Consider the following 17,982-nt stretch of genomic DNA (forward strand, 5'->3'; position numbering starts at 1 on the left):
TTTTGCTAAGTTTGTACTTAATGATTTGTATATTACTGTAAATAAATTATTGTTAAGTTTAAACTGTGTGATTGATCTTTGCTGGCATTTAGGGTTATTCTGACCCATAACAGAATTGGGGGCTGTTTGCTTTTAATTGAGTGTTAACTTTTCCTAAGGTCTGAATAATATCTTTTCTAAAGTAAGACAACGAACAGATTTCTTAATTTGTCTATCATGGAATTAACTCTGAATTATTTCTCATTTTCATGTTTCTTGATTTCCCCAATCTTTTTCAATTTACAAACCTATTGGACCTATCCAGTATTGATAAAGGTGAAGTTAAAAAGTTATATCCTTATAATATGAGTATTAATTCAACTCTATTTCAGCTCTTGTAGTTGTAGTCAATGGGGGCTGGAGTGACTGGAGCCTTTGGAGCCATTGTTCTGGGACGTGTGGCAGAGGAACGATGACACGACAAAGAACTTGTACAAGTCCTAGGCCTGCTCATGGCGGTGCCAGCTGTGTTGGAACAACTATAGAAACAAAAAGCTGTAGAACTTATCACCACTGTCCAAGTAAGAAGCTCCCTCTCCCTCTTTCTTGTGAAATCACTACTTTTCGTGAGAATTAAATTTTCGTTTTCGAGGTATGGAGAGACCTTCGAATTTACGGCCACCTCAAAATATGAGATTTCACAAGTATTACTACTCAACTTTTCCAAAATCTCAAAATCAAATCCCAAACTGAAATATATGTAATTTTACCGTATATTAATACCAACTTTCTGAAATTCGGAAAGTAACGCTTCAAGATTGTTGGCATATAAATGAAAATATTTTTAAAAATTGTTGAGCATGCTCTTGCGCAATTAATCAACTGAACGATATAAACTACATATGTTGGTGATAAGAAGACATTGCTACATAAGTAGTGATAGTTGAAGATTGAAATTGAAGGCATCTTTTATCAACATATTGTAAGGTTATCGTTAGGTTAACATTAACGTCTTTTTAGTGAAATACACATGTATAAAAATACGATTTAATTTAAGTTGTAACACGTCATATGATTGGATTAATGATTTATTTTATATTGTATAACATAAGTTGTCTATGTCAAAATGAGTTACGTCAAAAACGCATTACTCCGCTTGACTTTAATTTATACTAGTATGTTTAATATGAGGGGGACGATAAAAGGTTTCAATAAGAAGGCGTGGGAAAGGTGACAATTGATTTTGGACTCGATAAGCTCCCAATTGACGTTTATTATGGTTGTAAAACTTTGATTTTTATTTGAAACAAAAGACATTCTACTGTTTTGGTAAAACAGAACAGATTCTTTTGCCTGTCTTGTATATATTGAGTGTTAACTTTTCCTAAGGTCTGCATAATAAATGTGGTGTTATCTTTTCTAAAGTAAGACAGCACGCAGATTCCTTTGGGTGACATGGAATTAACTCTGAAGTATTTCTCATTTTCATGTTTCTTGATTTCCCTGATCTTTTCCAATCTACACATCTAATTGGGCCTACCCAGTGTTGATGAAAATGAAGTTAAAAAGTCGTTTTCCTATAATTTGAGAAATAATCCAACTCTAGTTCAAATCTGTTCCACATATAAAGGAAATGCCTTTCTTAATGATCTATGTCGAATTATAGCAGATGTTACTTTGCTAAGTGTTACTTTTGCTTTTGCAGGGATTGCATCCTTGCAATTTCAGGGATTTGAGAAACACGTTGTCGTTGAACCATTGGCAAATTTCATTTGATATTTTAGGGCGTACATGTACTTCGCTCATTGAGAGGCACCAATCAAATAAAAGTCCATCAATAGTTAGATAAACAGAAAAGATTTAGTTGACCCCTCAAAAATGCACCTTTTACAAGCTGTTATCATAGAAAGATTGCCTTAATATGATTGATTGAGAGAAAAGAAAAAACTGTCAAGATTTATAATTTTTTCGAAAGATATCTTTGCAGTTAGCCCATGAGCCTTAAGTGTAATTTGTCAGGGGTCCAACGGCAACGTGTTGCCTCGGGACCCCTGGCATTGCAAGGATACAACGATTGGTGCGTTTGGGTTTTTTTTGTGTGTAGTAGTCGATGGGGGCTGGAGTAACTGGAACCTTTGGAGCCCTTGTTCTGGGACGTGTGGCAGAGGAACGATGACACGACAAAGAACTTGTACAAATCCCAGCCCGGCTCATGGCGGTGCCAGCTGTGTAGGAACATCTACAGAAACACAAAGCTGTACAACTTATCACCGCTGTCCAAGTAAGAAGTTTCAACCTATGCATCCATCCATTTATCCATCCTTCTTTCGTTCCTGACTCTCAAAACAAATATAACTTTATACGATGTAACTAATAACTCTTCAGTATATCATAATTAAACAGTTAAGAGAGACAGATTTATATTTATCTAAAATAACTGAGGAAAGCACATTATATTTTAATGTATTTTAATCTAGGTTGGAATCAGTGGGGATTTTATGATTCTTGCATTTTAATAAATGGTCATAGAAAAGAAATAATTATAAAACCACGATCAAGTGGTGTTTAAGCCAATGGAAACATTTTAGGCATTTTGCAGGCATTGTAATAAAACAAAAATTCTTCTAAATGGCTCTAAAGCTCATCTAAGTCATATTCATATTGAAGTTTTCCAATTTTGTGTGGATACGGAAAAGCTTTTAGGTAGGACAGAGGTAAAGTGGGAGCAAAGATGGGCTCATAGTTTTGTAAAAATCGTTATAAATTTTCTAACGAAGAACATTTTTTAATTAATTAAGACAAGGGTTATGTCTCACGTTCTCTTCTCTTTAATTAAATTTTCCCATTTGTTTTTCATTTTTATATGTGTATTTTATGGACTGAGAAACTTAAAAAATAAAATCTCTTATACTTTTACACGATGAAACCCTAAATAACCTTGTTTGGATCCTTGGATTGCAGCCAGTGGTGGCTGGAGTCAGTGGAGCCCGTTTAGCCACTGTTCCAATACTTGTGGAGATGGGAGGAAGTACAGAACAAGGACGTGTTCTAACCCTAGACCTGTCAACGGAGGCGCAGATTGTGTTGGTCTGTCGTCCGAGTCCATCGCCTGTAGACATCGTCGTCAATGTCCAGGTGAGAAAGATATAGCTATATCACTTTTTTAACAAGGAAAAAAGTTGTGTTTTGTGATTAAGTCTTGTTTCCGTTGTTGTTTTGTGAAAAGATAGAGCTGAGTACTGGACTCCTTGCTAATGCAATGACATATACTGTGTAAAATATTTTCAATTTTTGAAGGATTTAGAATCTTATTCAGGTTTCAATCGGTGATGAAGAACCTCTTTTTGACGAAACCCCTGATACGGGTAAAGAAATACGATAGTATACCAAACGCAAACAAAGCAATGTGTCTTAACATTAAAGGAATAAATAACGTGTTACTTTAAATGCAGTTGACGGCCAATGGAGTAGTTGGAGTCCATACAGTACTTGCAGTACGACTTGTGGATATGGTACAACAATACGATACAGGTCTTGTTCGAATCCAGCGCCATTACATCGAGGAAAGTCGTGTTATGGGAGTAATTCAGAGAAGAAACCGTGTTACATTGCTCCATGCCCTGGTAAATTAATCAGTAAACCAATCTATTTACAAGACTACATGTACATGTAACAAAAATACGTGTGTAGAATAATTTCAAATCTTAAAATTATTTACTCATATGGAACGTCAAATTAATATATATTCAAATATATGAACCTATCTTCACTCAGTTGTACCTATCTTCAAATCAATTATACCTATCTTTAAATAAATGAAATATAGGTTTCATTTCAATTATACCTTTAATTCATGGGTACCTGTAAAGTGCGAAACGAAACAGAAACGAAACGAACTGAAACGAAACGAAATCTGCCGAAACGAAACGAAATTTACCGAAACGAAACGAAACCTACCGAAACGAAACGAAATCAAAACGAAACCCAACGAAACGAAACAAAACTATAAAAATGTTTTTCAAATCAAGGTACATGTAAATAATTATATATGTGTAACTGCATGTGGACTTTTTCTACTTCAAATAAAGGACAAGATAGGGTAAGACCAGTATTTGGCCCCCGATTTTGGGAGTCTTTCAAAATGATCCAACAGTTTATCCATAAAAACTTGCTGTCACCCCTTCCACAAAATGAGTATTGGTTCTAAGATTTAGAATATACAGAGGTCACAGTGAGGTCAGGGAATAGGTCTATTTTCGAATTTTCTCATTTTTATGCAAATTTTCATCGATTTTACAGCACATTTTGTTTCGGAAAACATAGAGCACAAGCTTGCCTATCTACCAAATTTATATATTTTATAAACTAGTATCAGATGCAGTTTATATGTAAAAATCTCAGATAGGCAAGCTTGTGCTCTATGTTTTCCGAAGAGAAAAGTATTTCAAATATTATGAAATTCCACCAGAATTGAGCAAATGTCCAACTTCTGCACCATCTATGTTGGCATCCATGTAAGCTTTGAAGCTAAATTAGTGCTTGTTTTAAAGTAAGCATCATTTTAACTACTAAACTACAAACTACCACAATTTTATCATTGTTTTGATTTTTACATCAAAAAAGGGACCAGATTCGACTGTTACCCTATCTTGTCCTTTATATATAGTTCAAGCACTTGTTAATATAAAATTTAAATACCGATCAATTATGCTCCCTTCTCTAATGATGTATTTATATGTATGATATATATGCGCGAGTATACTGTGCATGTATAATTTAAATATGTGCAGTCTTTCTAATTTTTATGTCTTATTTTTCATCCCTTCTTTATCTAGATACATCATATCTATCAAAATGATTATATGTGTTACATATGTGTTAGTTACATTGTAAATGTTCAAAACCAGAGACTTACGAGTATTTCATTCCGAGGTGTCGAGGGTCGACTAAAAACGTTCAAAACGATTTAATTGACAAGAAAAAAGTCTCTCGAAGTGAACGATGTCAATTTTTTTGAAGCGGGGGTGCCTAAAATTGAGTTAGGTACCTAGTGTTAAAAACAAGTAGGCTACTCCTTATACGAAACAAATCCCTGTGCTAACAAGTGCTTGAACTAAGTATATAAATTTCATATGAAGTAAAAATAGATCACATGCAGTTACACATTATATATAACCTGATGTATACCGGTATACCTTGATTTGAAAAACATTCCGAAAGTTTTTTTTTCGTTTCGTTTCGGCAGGTTTCGTTTCGATTTCGTTTCGTTTTGATTTCGTTTCGGTAGGTTTCGTTTCGTTTCGGTAGATTTCGTTTCGTTTCGGAAGATTTCGTTTCGTTTCAGTTCGTTTCGTTTCGTTTCGTTTCTATTTCGTTTCGCACTTTACAGGTACCCTTAATTCATTTAATAATCGATACTGTTGATTTGAAGATACATGTAGATACATATGCCATGAATTAAAGATAGGTATAATTGATTTAAAGATTGTTGCAATTGAATTGAACCTACCTTAAATCAACAAGATACTGACAATAACAACTACTCCCATAAAATAATGCTTGTGATGAAGTCGCTTTTAGAGGGAGTTGTCATTATTTTCAAAAACAGAAAAAGAAGTGAACTTAGGTTGATGGAATTAAACCTATCTTCCGATCTTTTGTGGGTATGTTTCAGTATTACCTGCGTTCAATTCCATAGTACCTATCTTTAAATAAATTGTACCTATCTTCAAATGAATGTAAGATAGAGACAATTCAATTGAACTTATCTTTAATTGAATTGAGGATAGGTGTAATTCTATTAATGGTAGGTGTAATTCATTTGAACCTAGATTTAATTATTTTATTTATTTAGCTATCTTTAAATAAACTAAATATAGGTTCAGTTCAATTATACCTTTAATTCATTTAATAATATATACTATTTATTTGAAGATAGGTACAAATGCCATAAATTAAAGATAGGTGTAATCGATTTAAAGATAATTGAACCTACCTTTAATTAACAAGATACTGACAATAACAACTATTCCCATGAAAATGCTTGTGATGAAGTCGCTTTAGAGGGAGTAGTCATTATTCTCAAAAAAAAAACATAAGAAGAAGTGAACTAAGGTTGATGGAATTGAACATATCTTCAGATATTTTGTGGGTATGTTTCAATATTACCTACGTTCAATTCAACTGTACCTATCTTTAAATAAATTGTACCTATCTTCAAATAAAATGAACCTGTCTTGAATTGAACATAGGTTAATTCTATTAATGATAGGTGTAAATCATTTGACGTAAGTTTAATTATTTAATTTTTTCAAATCCATAATTTTTGTTTTATTTAAAAAGGCTGAATTTATCCATTTTGAGAGGTTTACCTTTAATCTACTAGTAATTAAACCATGAAAGAATTCCATTTGAGTAAACTTATTTCAACCATAAAAAAGGTCTACGAAAGTAAAATTGTTGTAAACTTACCTTATACCTTACTTATGCTTCTTACCATCTCATTAATTAAGTAATTAAATATCTGCAATAACTGTGATTGTGGTCTTCAACATGAAACATTTTTAAAAAAAGATTAGAACTAAAAAGAAAAGAAGAAGAAAATATCTTTTGATTGACAATCATACTTGTGTTCTTTAGTGAAGGGCGAGTAATGCATAACAGCTACATGTAATCATCAATCTAGATTTCTTTATTTGAAATTTTGCATGTTGCTGATCTTCCTTTTGATAAAGAGAGATATGAATAACATCTTTTGTCATTAATTCAAAAAGTTGATGGCCAATGGAGTAAGTGGGGTTTGTTTAGTCAGTGTAGCACAACATGTGGAAAAGGAACACAACAACGTCACAGGACCTGCTCTAACCCAGCGCCATCTAACGGAGGAAAGACGTGTGTAGGAGACGATAAAGAGTCAGCAGTTTGTGAAATTCAGCACTGTCCAGGTAATAAAAGATAAAAGGTCCTACATGAATTTGTTTGAAGGTTGAAACTTAATAAGAATTTTCTTTATTTAGTTATATTTGAATATATTGATTGATCGTCGTTTTTATGTGTTCGAGAAATTCTCACTCATTTAAAAGCGTCATCATATACCCGTTGAAGGATTTCAAATTTCAAATTTTACTGGGCACCGACAGCAATTAAACAGTATCGTGCCAATTCCCACTGAGACAAAGGGACTTAAACCTTAAGGGTTTTCCAGAAATGCCCCACACGCTAATACGACATAATACAAGCGAAATGCAACAGAACTTACTTCGAGATAATTATGACGACGCGCGACTTCTGGATAAGTTTATCTTACATGGATGTTAATATCCTAGATTAAAATTAGAATTTCGTAAATTCTATGTGAATTTAATGACATCGTTAGCAAATATAACCTATCAATTGGCCGAAATTTTAGCTAACTTGTAACATAAAAATTGTTAAGGTTATGTTTTTATTCTGAATTTGACTATGGAAAGTTCCGTCTACCTGATCAATACACAGGACTTACGACAGATAGGACCGGTCAACAGGGGATGCTTACTTCTCCTAGGCACCGGAGCCCACCTCTGGAATTTTCAGGGTTCTGTGTTTTTTGTCCGTTTTACATATTTTTAATTCCTTATAGATTTTTAGAAATCGATCGCTGTTCGTTATTTTTACCTTTACATTTTGTCAACATGGCAGATGTAAGTGTTGACAAGCAACTTATCATGTTGCTTGTTGACATGAATATCTTGGATGTTAAAATAAATATTAAGAATATATAAATTCGTCATATTTTCGTATGAATTATTTCTAACACACACCTCAACGAACTGGAAATACTTGTAATCTGTACCACTTCCACAACCAATTTATTCATGGACGATTTCTCTTATCAAAAACACCCATTCATTTGAAGTTGTTCTATATTGTATTACAGTGATTTAAAAATAAACTTTAAGTTGATGGCCAATGGAGTAAATGGAGTTTGTTTAGTCAGTGTAGCACGACATGCGGAAAAGGAACGCAACAACGTCACAGGACTTGCTCTAACCCAGCACCATCTCACGGAGGAAAGACGTGTGTTGGAGACGATAAAGAGACTGCAGTTTGTGAAATTCAACACTGTCCAAGTAAGACATTATAAAAATCATTGTTATTTTTTTCAATCAAATTAGAATTTAAGCTAAAAAGATACATTTTGGATAAATAATTTTTCTCTGAAAATTCAATTATCTGTGCTAAGATAGGTGCTTTCTCTTAATAGAAGTGAAGGAAACATAATTTGATTAAAAAAATTGAAAGTTTTACCTTACATTTCAATGTTATTTTGAAAGTTCGAGAAATTTAGGATGTATTTACAAGTAAAGTCAATATATTGACCATTGCATTTACAAACTCTTAACAACAAGAAGTAGTTGAATTACCTGTAACATCAACTTAATTGTCTGTACCTTGTTATCACAGGAACACAGTGAGAAAGTTAGAAATTCCAACTATTTCTTGGAAAACCTTCTCTCAAAAGACGAAGACTATATGATAATCATCAATGAGCAACTCAAGCATCTTTTTCATATCAAATAGATCGATAATTAATATCATTTAAGAATCAGAACATCTCTGGGGTTGAATTAGGTTTAATGGAGATCAAAGTTTATATATAGTGCGTGTATACAAAGACAAATTAATATCCGCAGGGTTATGATGGGGATCAAATAAAGTCAAAGATATTCTTCGAAGAAAAAGAGACAAAGAAGTATTTCCAAAAATATTCTAAAGATCAAATTGGTTAAGATTCTAGTTTCATCGCCTCTTTTGTTTTTTTTCATTCATATTTGTTGTCTGTGTCAACTTTCAAAGCACTTATCAGTAGCATGTTCACTAATTCCTCAATCCATTGTATTTGGAACTTATCTGTCTTATTCTACCAACTTAATATTCTTTTTAAATTGCCCCTGCTTTACTGTTCGTAAGACTAATTTACAAAACGTTAAAGTTGATGGCCAGTGGAGTACGTGGAGTTTGTTTAGTCAGTGTAGCACGACATGTGGAAAAGGAACGCAACAACGTCACAGGACATGCTCTAACCCAGCGCCATCTAACGGAGGAAAGACGTGTATTGGAGACGATAAAGAGTCAGCAGTTTGTGAAATTCAACAATGTTCAGGTAATACCATACTTATCATAAAATCTGTGTTGTTTGAAAATCAAATTAGTTTTCAGGTTAAAAAGATGCAGTTTTGGATAAATAACAATTTTTTTTCTCCTAAAATAGGCGTTTCCCTCTCAATAGAAGTGACATCTGTTTGGCTACTAAATCTTGTCGTAAACAAGCAGGTATTACATAAAATTTTGTCTTTGGCAAGGAAACCTATTTTGATAAAAAAAAATTGGAAAATGTTACCTTATAATTCAATGTTGTTTTGAAAGTTCGAGAAATATAGGATGTATTTACAAGTAAGGTCAGAGAAGACTATCTAAGTTTTTGGAACTTGTGTCCAATTCCTTTTACATAATGTCAGAGAATGTGTTGAAAACAAGTAAGGTCATTATAATGGCCATTGCATTTACGAAATCCTAACTCCACACGAGGTGGTTAAATTCCTGTAACATCAACTTATTTGTTTTTACCTTGCTAATCACAGGAACACAATAAGTTCTCATAGAAATTCCAACTACTTCTCTGAAAACCTAGTCTCAAAAAATTGCCGGATAATCATCAACAAGCAACTCCAGCGTCTTTTCCATATCAACTTCGGTCAATATTATTTATAAATCAAATCATCTTTGGGATTAGATTGGGTAAGTTAAGGATAAAAGATTATAAAGTGCATGCATACATACAAAGATGAAGATATCCGTAGGTTTATGGTGGGAATCAACGAGTGTCAAATTTTCCTTGGAATAAAAAGGAGGGAGTTATTTTCAAAAATCACATAAAAACAATTGGGCTAAAATTCTGACTTATCGTTTTTTTTCTTTTAATTTCATGTCGGTTTGCTGCGTTAGCACATAAAACATTTATCTAGCATGTGCACTAATTCCCAAATCCGATTTTTAAAAAAAATTTTGTGTTAGTAATGATCTGTCTTATTGAAATAATTAAATATTCTTTTAAAAATTGTATCCGTATCAGTTTTAACTGTTCCTAAATCTAATTTTAAAAAACTAAGTTGATGGCCAGTGGAGTCCATGGAGTTTGTTTAGTCAGTGTAGCACGACTTGTGGAAAAGGCACGCAACAACGTCACAGGACCTGCTCTAACCCAGCGCCATCTAACGGAGGAAAGACGTGTGTTGGAGACGATAAAGAGTCAGCTGTTTGTGAAATTCAACATTGTCCAGGTAATACATCCTAAAAATTTGTGATTCTTAGATGGAATTCGTTTTGAGGTTGGAAAGATGAAGATTACCAAAAATCCTCAAAGATAGGCTCATATATTACAAATCTGTAAAGGAGGGCATAAAACGGCTAGAGATGATTCCAGAGGTGTAATTTGTATGTATTAGATAGACAAAACAAACGGTAGAGATATTTAGGGTAAAACAAAGACTCAACATTGTGAATAAATATATCAGTTATTATACCATCAAATGCTAGACTGTATTTACTAGAAAGTTCACTGTATAACTTACCATTATATGAACGAAGCGCTGGCTTAAAACGAGGTAATTGAAATCTCTGTAATATTATCTTATATGTTAGAGCCTTGCAAATATTGTTAAAACTGATTTTATTCAGGGCTCTTTGGTAGCAAGGAAAGTTTAAGTACATAAGCACCACATGCAGGTGATAGTGAAATATTGCTTCATACATGTATAATGAGAGCTGACTAACTGAAGTAAATGGATTTTCTTTATAGATTATATATTCCTTTATTTTTAAGAGAGATTTAATAACTCACAATTGCTCCAAAACTCTAGTTGTGTATTCAATCCATGCTGAATAGATTCCCCCACCCCCATCCCCCAACATGAAATTAAGAGAATTTTTAATATTTAAGAAAAAATAAGATAGCGAAAAATGATCAATCCTTAAAATCTATTAACGATACAAATCTTTGTACATGGCATAAAACATACACCAATAGGAAATTCATGAAATCGGATCAGGGGCCTATGAAGAGTAAGCATCCCAAATAGACCTGTCACACCCACCATGAGCCCTATGTATTGATCAGACTGAGGGAATATTCTATTATCATGTTAATATAAAAACTAAAGAATAACAATTGGTCAGAACAAATCAGCAAAAATACTATCAAATGATTAGATACATGTATAATGTGACAAGATTAATATTCAATTTCATAATAAATTCATAAGATTCCTGTTACATGAATCTATATGTCTGTTGCTTGACCTGGTGTGAAAAGAAACAGGTTTTTTTTTAATAAATAACACAATTAGTGCCAATGAGCATTTCAACAATTTGTTGGAAGACACTACATAAAATTCATCAATGAGCAACTTAAGAGTCTTTTTAATTTCTAACGTGGCCGAAAATGTTTAAAGAACCACAAAAGAATCATTTAATACTTATATATTTTTTGAATTTTTTTTTAAAATTATGAAGTATTGTGGGTGGAATTGGGTTAATCGCGGATCAGTATTTACATAATGCACGTATAAAAAGGTAAAGAAATCCCTAGGGTCAAAATGGGAATCAATTACAGTCAACCTCTTTCATTGGAATAAAAAGAAGAAAGGTTTTTTTTCAAACCTTCGTAACTCCAAATGGAGTTATATTCTGGCTCATCACCTCTTGCTTTGACTCACCTCTTGACTGCGTCAACACACATAACATTTAATGTACAACGTGTCCTTAGAACCACAACCGTTTAATTTGTTACTTATCTCTTCATTAAAAATTTTAAAAATATGTATGTAAAATCTTTATCATTTTCTAATATCTAAATATAATTAAATAATTAAAGTTGATGGCCAGTGGAGTAAGTGGAGTTTGTTTAGTCAGTGTAGCACGACATGTGGAAAAGGAACACAACAACGACACAGGGCCTGCTCTAACCCAGCGCCATCTAACGGAGGAAAGACGTGTGTTGGAGACGATAAAGAGTCAGCAGTTTGTGAAATCCAACAATGCCCAGGTAATGCATAAAATATATCAAGTAAAAATTGAATATTAAGTATTTTAATGAATGTTAAGTAAATAACTCCAAATATCGATCAATTCTTCTTCTTTTTTTTCAATGTTCGTTTTTGAAAGAGGAAACTTGCATGGAACAAGGGATTACTTGACTACTCGCAGACATTTTGCGACATAAATATGGGATTGAAACTTAAGTCATAACGTTTTGCATTAAGTTTAGTTGTCAGTTAGCCATAAATTTTAATTTAAATATAAAAAGGATGTATAATGAAGAAATTTTTAATTTCGAGTTTAAAAGTATACATATCAATAAATTGCCATTGTAAACAGAATACGTCTTAATATATATAATTATTTTAATGACGAAATGTAGGACCTCATCAAGGAGATGTTAAATATTTCCTTGAATTGATGAGCGCAAATTAAAAAATACGAAATAAGGGGGAAAATTATTTACGATCTAGAGAAATCAAGTACAAGAAAAACCACGAACTGCAGTGTAGTATTTAATTAGATCAGAACGATTTTGACAGTTGATTATATATATATAGGTTTACAATTCTGTATGGGTTTTTATTCAGTAACAACGACTCCTTCTCGCGGTATTCACCTTGTGACGATTAGAAAGTGAAATGGCTGAAGTGAGTCGGTGTAAAAATGAGTACAAATAATAGCGAGGTAAAAAAGGTTTTATATACTAGTATAAGGGATAGTTTTATTCATGATAAATTATCTCTATATAAGAAAAATTCCATCTTTTCTTTTAATGCCAAATGTATCCATTGCTTCTTTAAATTAACATACGTCTATGTAATGCTGGTCAAATACTGAAGCATAAAAAACTTTAGTTTTGACAGCATGGCATCATCTTATTTAAAAAAAAATGATTAAAATATCATAAATACTTTTCTTTTCAGTAAGGATTCTGCGTGACTGTTTTGGATATTGTTTATAATAATTTTGACAAGTTAAATAAATGCCTTAAATAATATTTTCAAAGTTGCTCCTGTATAATCCTCAGATATAATAAAAATCACACAATCAAAATATAGCACAGATAAAAAATTGCCTATGGGGGCAGCAAACAGAGTCATTTTTTAAATAATTATTTTGACTCAAAACTTGTACAGACACAAAGCCTCCGGAACCTATGTTATGTAATCTGAAACATAAGAAGGAACAAGAAACTCTGTATCTGTATTCGTGATATATTGTAAACAGGACCAGTCCTGTAGACCATTGTTCTACGAAATCTTGGATAAGATTCTTTACAATATTAGGCTTATCTTACGAACTATTTCCTTTCCACAGAAATTCACACGAATTTTGGAGAATCCTAGTCCCCTTAGTTCAGCGTTTTAAACTGAGTTTACTTGAGAATATTACCGATTATTTACTTTTCAAATTACTTTGTCCGAAATAAAGCTACAAATGATTTTTTAAAACTTGATTTCTTCATTAAAAAAGTCCGTGCGGCACTGAGTGAAGAGAAAGAGAAGTGGGCGGTGCTTGGATTTAGCATGTGCAAATATAAGAAATAACCTGGGGGGGGGGGGGTGTTCTTTTTTTCGGTTTTAAAATGATGATCAAGCCATTGGCTTGCGTAATAATTTTGAATAAACACCTTAGACTAAGATTAAGCGATTAGCGTTTAGGCAAATACACGCAAGCCAGTTGCTTGATCATGTCATTAAACCAAAAAGTCGTTCCTTAATTAAACCAAAATAAACGTTTAATTGATTCACACTTATTATAGTAAAAATGAATGAAAAATACCTTCTTAAGAACGGACAACTTACTGACCTCTTTCACTGGTACGAAGCAGTGAATGCAGCATCCAGTAAATTATTACACTACAACTAGAACAGTAGCCAGAAACAGAGTACTCGTAAACTTATTGTTATATTGAGTCTTACCACGAATGGTTACTGTGTAGAATACATGTAATTTTACTGGAACCTGACCTACACCACAAGGATAGAGAACCTGGTACACTGAAATCAAAACATTAACACGGGAAAAGCCCACCAGAATTAGAATGGACAAAAAGAGGTAATAAGAACGTGCTTATTAGTACTGGATAATGAATGACAAAAGAGTGATCTGTATTTGTTTTACTGAAATTGACATATGAAACGGATAGGGATATTCCATGATCTGTTATCAAATCAGTGCTCTGTATCATTGGCTGCTCTAGAAGAACAGCTCACCCTATCAATGCCTTACGGATCTGGAATACAGTACTCTGTGACACATCAACTGGATCAAGATTACAGCTCTCAATGCCCACCGTGACTTATTTGAAACAAAACCAGACTTTGTAAATGCAGGTAGATAATAACATTACAATGAACTTGATTTCACAGTGTAAGGTACTTCCACTTCTATTACACCTTTCAGGTAACAATACTTTTATTAGATTCCCCCATTTTCGTTTTAAATGCAAAAACGTTTTTAATCTATTATATACATTTACTAAAAATCCTTTTTTTATTCCACAGTCATTGAATATTCTATCGGGGCCTTAACGGCAAGATTTCTTGAACAGACAATAGGTATGATAAGATACCGTACACATGTATACTCGTAAGTAAGAAAAATACATTTTAATCAGGCTAATGATAAGGTGTAAACGATCGGCACTAAATCTTTAAAATATTTATTAATTCTTTTATGACTTTAACATTCAGAATGTCATGATAAGCTTGGAAGGGACTGTTTTAAATACAGTGACGACCAGTGTGTTGGAAAGTATGCTCTGTGGGCGAAGGAACATTGTGCACTTAGATGTGGATACTGCCCACGTTAGTATATGCACATGAAATTCTACTGAAACACTTAAGAGCCAAACTTTTATTAAGATAGTATTTTAAACCTATACATTCAGATTAATTTTTTGCTTTGTCATGTTGTTTTAAGTATAGTAATAATATCATTAAATTTTAAACTCAATTGATTTATTTAAAGAAAAATTACCATGTGTCGACCAAATAACATACTGTGACGAATATGAAGAAAGATTTTGCAGTGATGAGAGGTATGCGGAATATATGAGAGAAAACTGTAGAAGGACATGTGATTTATGCAGAGGTAGGTCAAATCAGAAAATTGGTGATAATGTTGGAAATTATGATGATGATCAACCTTATCCCTGAAATATATCGAGAAAATTTAATTCCAAAACTATTATTGCATGTACAATGTGGGAATATTTCAGTAAATTAATGTGGAGGCTGAAACATTGTAGTATTGGAAAATGTTGAATTCAGAGTATTAATTTCTAGAGTATGTTTCTTTTTCGTCTTATATTTGTATATTCTTTTTTTTCAGTTCCAACAGAATATTTAACATCACTAGCAACTGTATCTACAACTGACAGTAGGTAAAATGCATTTTTAATTATTTTAAAGACAATTAGAATTTTAAACTATCTAAAGAATATGTTTGACATGAAGCAGAACAGAATATATATTTTAAATTTTTTCCGCTATTAATCTTGCTTAATTTTTTATTAATCGCATAATATAAAATTGATTAATTTATCCACTCTGAAAAAAATATGTTGTTTAAAACATTTTCTATTGACGAGAGTTTCAACCTGGTGTTTTGACCACGCCCCCTCTGGATCTTGTTGGTACTACGAGGACGCCCAGTGCACTGGAATTTATGAGTCATGGGCCAAGAAATACTGTCCACATCGCTGTGGATATTGTCCTGGTAACTAAAGAGATAAATATTAAGGATTTATCGTCTTTGTAGATTGGCAGTTGTCAACAAAATCTTTCATTTTATACCTTTGATTTTATAATTAAAACAGTTACATATATATCTTCTCCAAAAAATATATATAAATTGAGGTGCCTGTTAGCGCAGTTATTAGATTAATTGACTGTTTGATTGTATGTTGTATTACTACCTATTCAAGACTTTTTCACTCATATAGAGACGTCCGTCGTGACAAATGGTCTCGATCCGAAGGATCTGCAACTTTTTCTCCAACGTGCCGAGCGCTTGACAAAGAAACGGTTGCCACTTATTTTTTTGGGGAGTTGAACTATGTTCAGACTCCCTAGGTCGTCACGCAGTTTCCAGCACAGTAATTTTACAATGAATTATTTAGCGGCCGTCGTGGTGTTTCTGTGTCGGCCAATTTACTCCCCTGTGATATTCAATACAAACTCGTACCAATCTATATTAACTTGCAAGAAACTTCCGCAATAAGTGGTTTTAGTCCATCTCATTTTTCTGAATTAATCTAATTTTCATAAAGATTTGAAAGTAATTGAAATAGAATTTTATTTAACTTAATTTGAATAGCATATTTTTGTCATCTCTCTTGAGAAATGACACGTAAATTTTGATTTCCGTATGAAAAATAGTCACAGTTTTCCGTCATTTATCATTCAGAAATCCTCGGTTGACTCCACTACGCTCCATTACAAAAAGTGCGAGGTCATCCAAGGAGCAAAAACTGGTCTAACTGGTTTGACAATGACGCGATTGTCTAAATATAGAGATGCAAACAAAGATGTAAAGTCAAAGAAACGCTAAGGTTTAACCCAACTTCTTTCAATTTGTTTCAGCAATAAAGAGACAGAACAACGTTTCTTTTTTTAAAAAATACTGCGGAAAATATCACTGACAGACATTTATTTGCTCTGACAAGTAAAATGATCTGTTAGACTGGAATATTTTTGTCAGACCAGATACATGCAACTCATTTTTTTTTTACGTTGGTAAAGGGAAAAAATAATAGCATTAAAGTTTGTTGATATTCTATCTCACAATTTCAAATGACATTAATTTTGCATCCTCAATTTCATGAATTTATCAGCATTCAGTTGGTCACGTGTACAACACCAAATCTGAACTTTAAAAATGTGTATGTACTTGTATTGCAGTATTACCTTATAAAATGTATCATTTGATTTTATTATATAATTAAAACAGTTAAAATTAATGAATACATGCGTATGAACGGGCACAATAGCGCTGTAATCCCAATGATTACTGGAGAAAAGTTCCTCATGATTACAACTGGTTTTTTTTCCTTGTAGTAGCTCGTAGCTATGTCTGATTTTTAATACATTTGAATCAAATCAAAGTCACGAACTTTAAGTGTCACCTGCGTGGCGCAGTTGTTAAAATAGTTTGCTCTAGAGATTCAAAGTAAGTTGTTAATTGATCCTTACGTCGCAGGTTCGAATCCTGTGGGATGCATTTGGAGATAAACTCTTAACTCTTTTGATGAGACCATATAAACCGAAATCCCATGTCGCAGTATGTGCTAGCCTTGCACAAAACGATCCCTCACTACACAATGGTTTTGAGTGCCGTGTATAGGTAAAAATTTGTAGACTTACATGTAGCTAGCTCCATCGACAAGTGGTAGTGTCTCAATATGACTGAAAAATTATCGAATGTAAAACAAGCAAAATGTAAAGTATTCAGATACTTACTTTTATATAGAAATTACTTGAAATGAAATTTAAAATTATGGAATAACAAAACTTGATGATTAAGTTATTGTACGTTTGATAAAATAGATAAGCACGGACTTCTATAAAAATTAATTATTGTGTCCGAAAAGAAACATTCATACCCAAAAGAGAATAGCAAATACTTGTTTTAATTAGAGGAAGAAAAATGACAATATAGTGTCTGGTGATGGTAACATCGAATATAAAGAGTGTTTGTTTGTTTCTTGGGACCAAATATCTTGTACACATTCTAAAGAGAGTAGGGGGCGTTTTGATTCAAATGCTTCAGAAATATAAGGGTAGTGTTTGAGTTTGAGTAATAAATGGTACTGAAAGAAGTTTGAAACCTACCCACAAAATAGTATTTTCGAGTTTGGAAAAATTATTTTTTTGGTGGTGGGGGTTGTTTGTTTGGTTTGGTCAAATTGTTGCGGTAAGA

The 17,982-nt window shown here is 32.8% G+C and overlaps 2 protein-coding genes across 4 annotated transcripts; both read left to right on the top strand.

Annotated features, from left to right (window-relative positions):
• Positions 1–383: 383 nt before the first annotated feature.
• LOC134239951 (coadhesin-like) lies at positions 384–13,121 on the top strand. Of its 3 annotated transcripts, none has more exons than XM_062722079.1 (9): positions 384–560; positions 2,084–2,260; positions 2,941–3,114; positions 3,432–3,602; positions 8,951–9,121; positions 10,128–10,298; positions 11,891–12,061; positions 12,645–12,708; positions 12,981–13,121. In XM_062722079.1, exons 1-8 carry the CDS (start codon positions 452–454, stop codon positions 12,692–12,694), a joined length of 1,194 nt encoding a protein of 397 aa, XP_062578063.1. In that variant the 5' UTR covers positions 384–451; the 3' UTR covers positions 12,695–12,708; positions 12,981–13,121. The 3 variants fall into 3 exon arrangements, with proteins under 3 accessions (XP_062578063.1, XP_062578066.1, XP_062578067.1); XM_062722082.1 differs by having other exon boundaries at positions 12,645–12,704; XM_062722083.1 differs by lacking the exons at positions 384–560; positions 2,084–2,260; positions 2,941–3,114; positions 3,432–3,602; positions 12,981–13,121 and adding exons at positions 6,814–6,923; positions 7,917–8,087 and having other exon boundaries at positions 12,645–12,697.
• Positions 13,122–14,013: 892 nt separating this feature from the next.
• Positions 14,014–16,614, top strand: LOC134239958 (uncharacterized). Its single transcript, XM_062722089.1, has 7 exons — positions 14,014–14,463; positions 14,565–14,618; positions 14,754–14,867; positions 15,031–15,153; positions 15,394–15,441; positions 15,653–15,780; positions 16,471–16,614. The coding sequence occupies exons 1-7, from the start codon at positions 14,388–14,390 to the stop codon at positions 16,612–16,614; spliced, it is 687 nt and encodes a 228-aa protein (XP_062578073.1). The 5' UTR covers positions 14,014–14,387.
• The last annotated feature ends 1,368 nt before the right edge of the window (positions 16,615–17,982 follow it).

Source organism: Saccostrea cucullata, unplaced genomic scaffold (genome assembly GCF_032062105.1).
Source record: "Saccostrea cucullata isolate Sc308-1 unplaced genomic scaffold, CSIRO_AGI_Scuc_v1 ctg1417, whole genome shotgun sequence".
Classification (NCBI taxonomy): domain Eukaryota; kingdom Metazoa; phylum Mollusca; class Bivalvia; order Ostreida; family Ostreidae; genus Saccostrea; species Saccostrea cuccullata.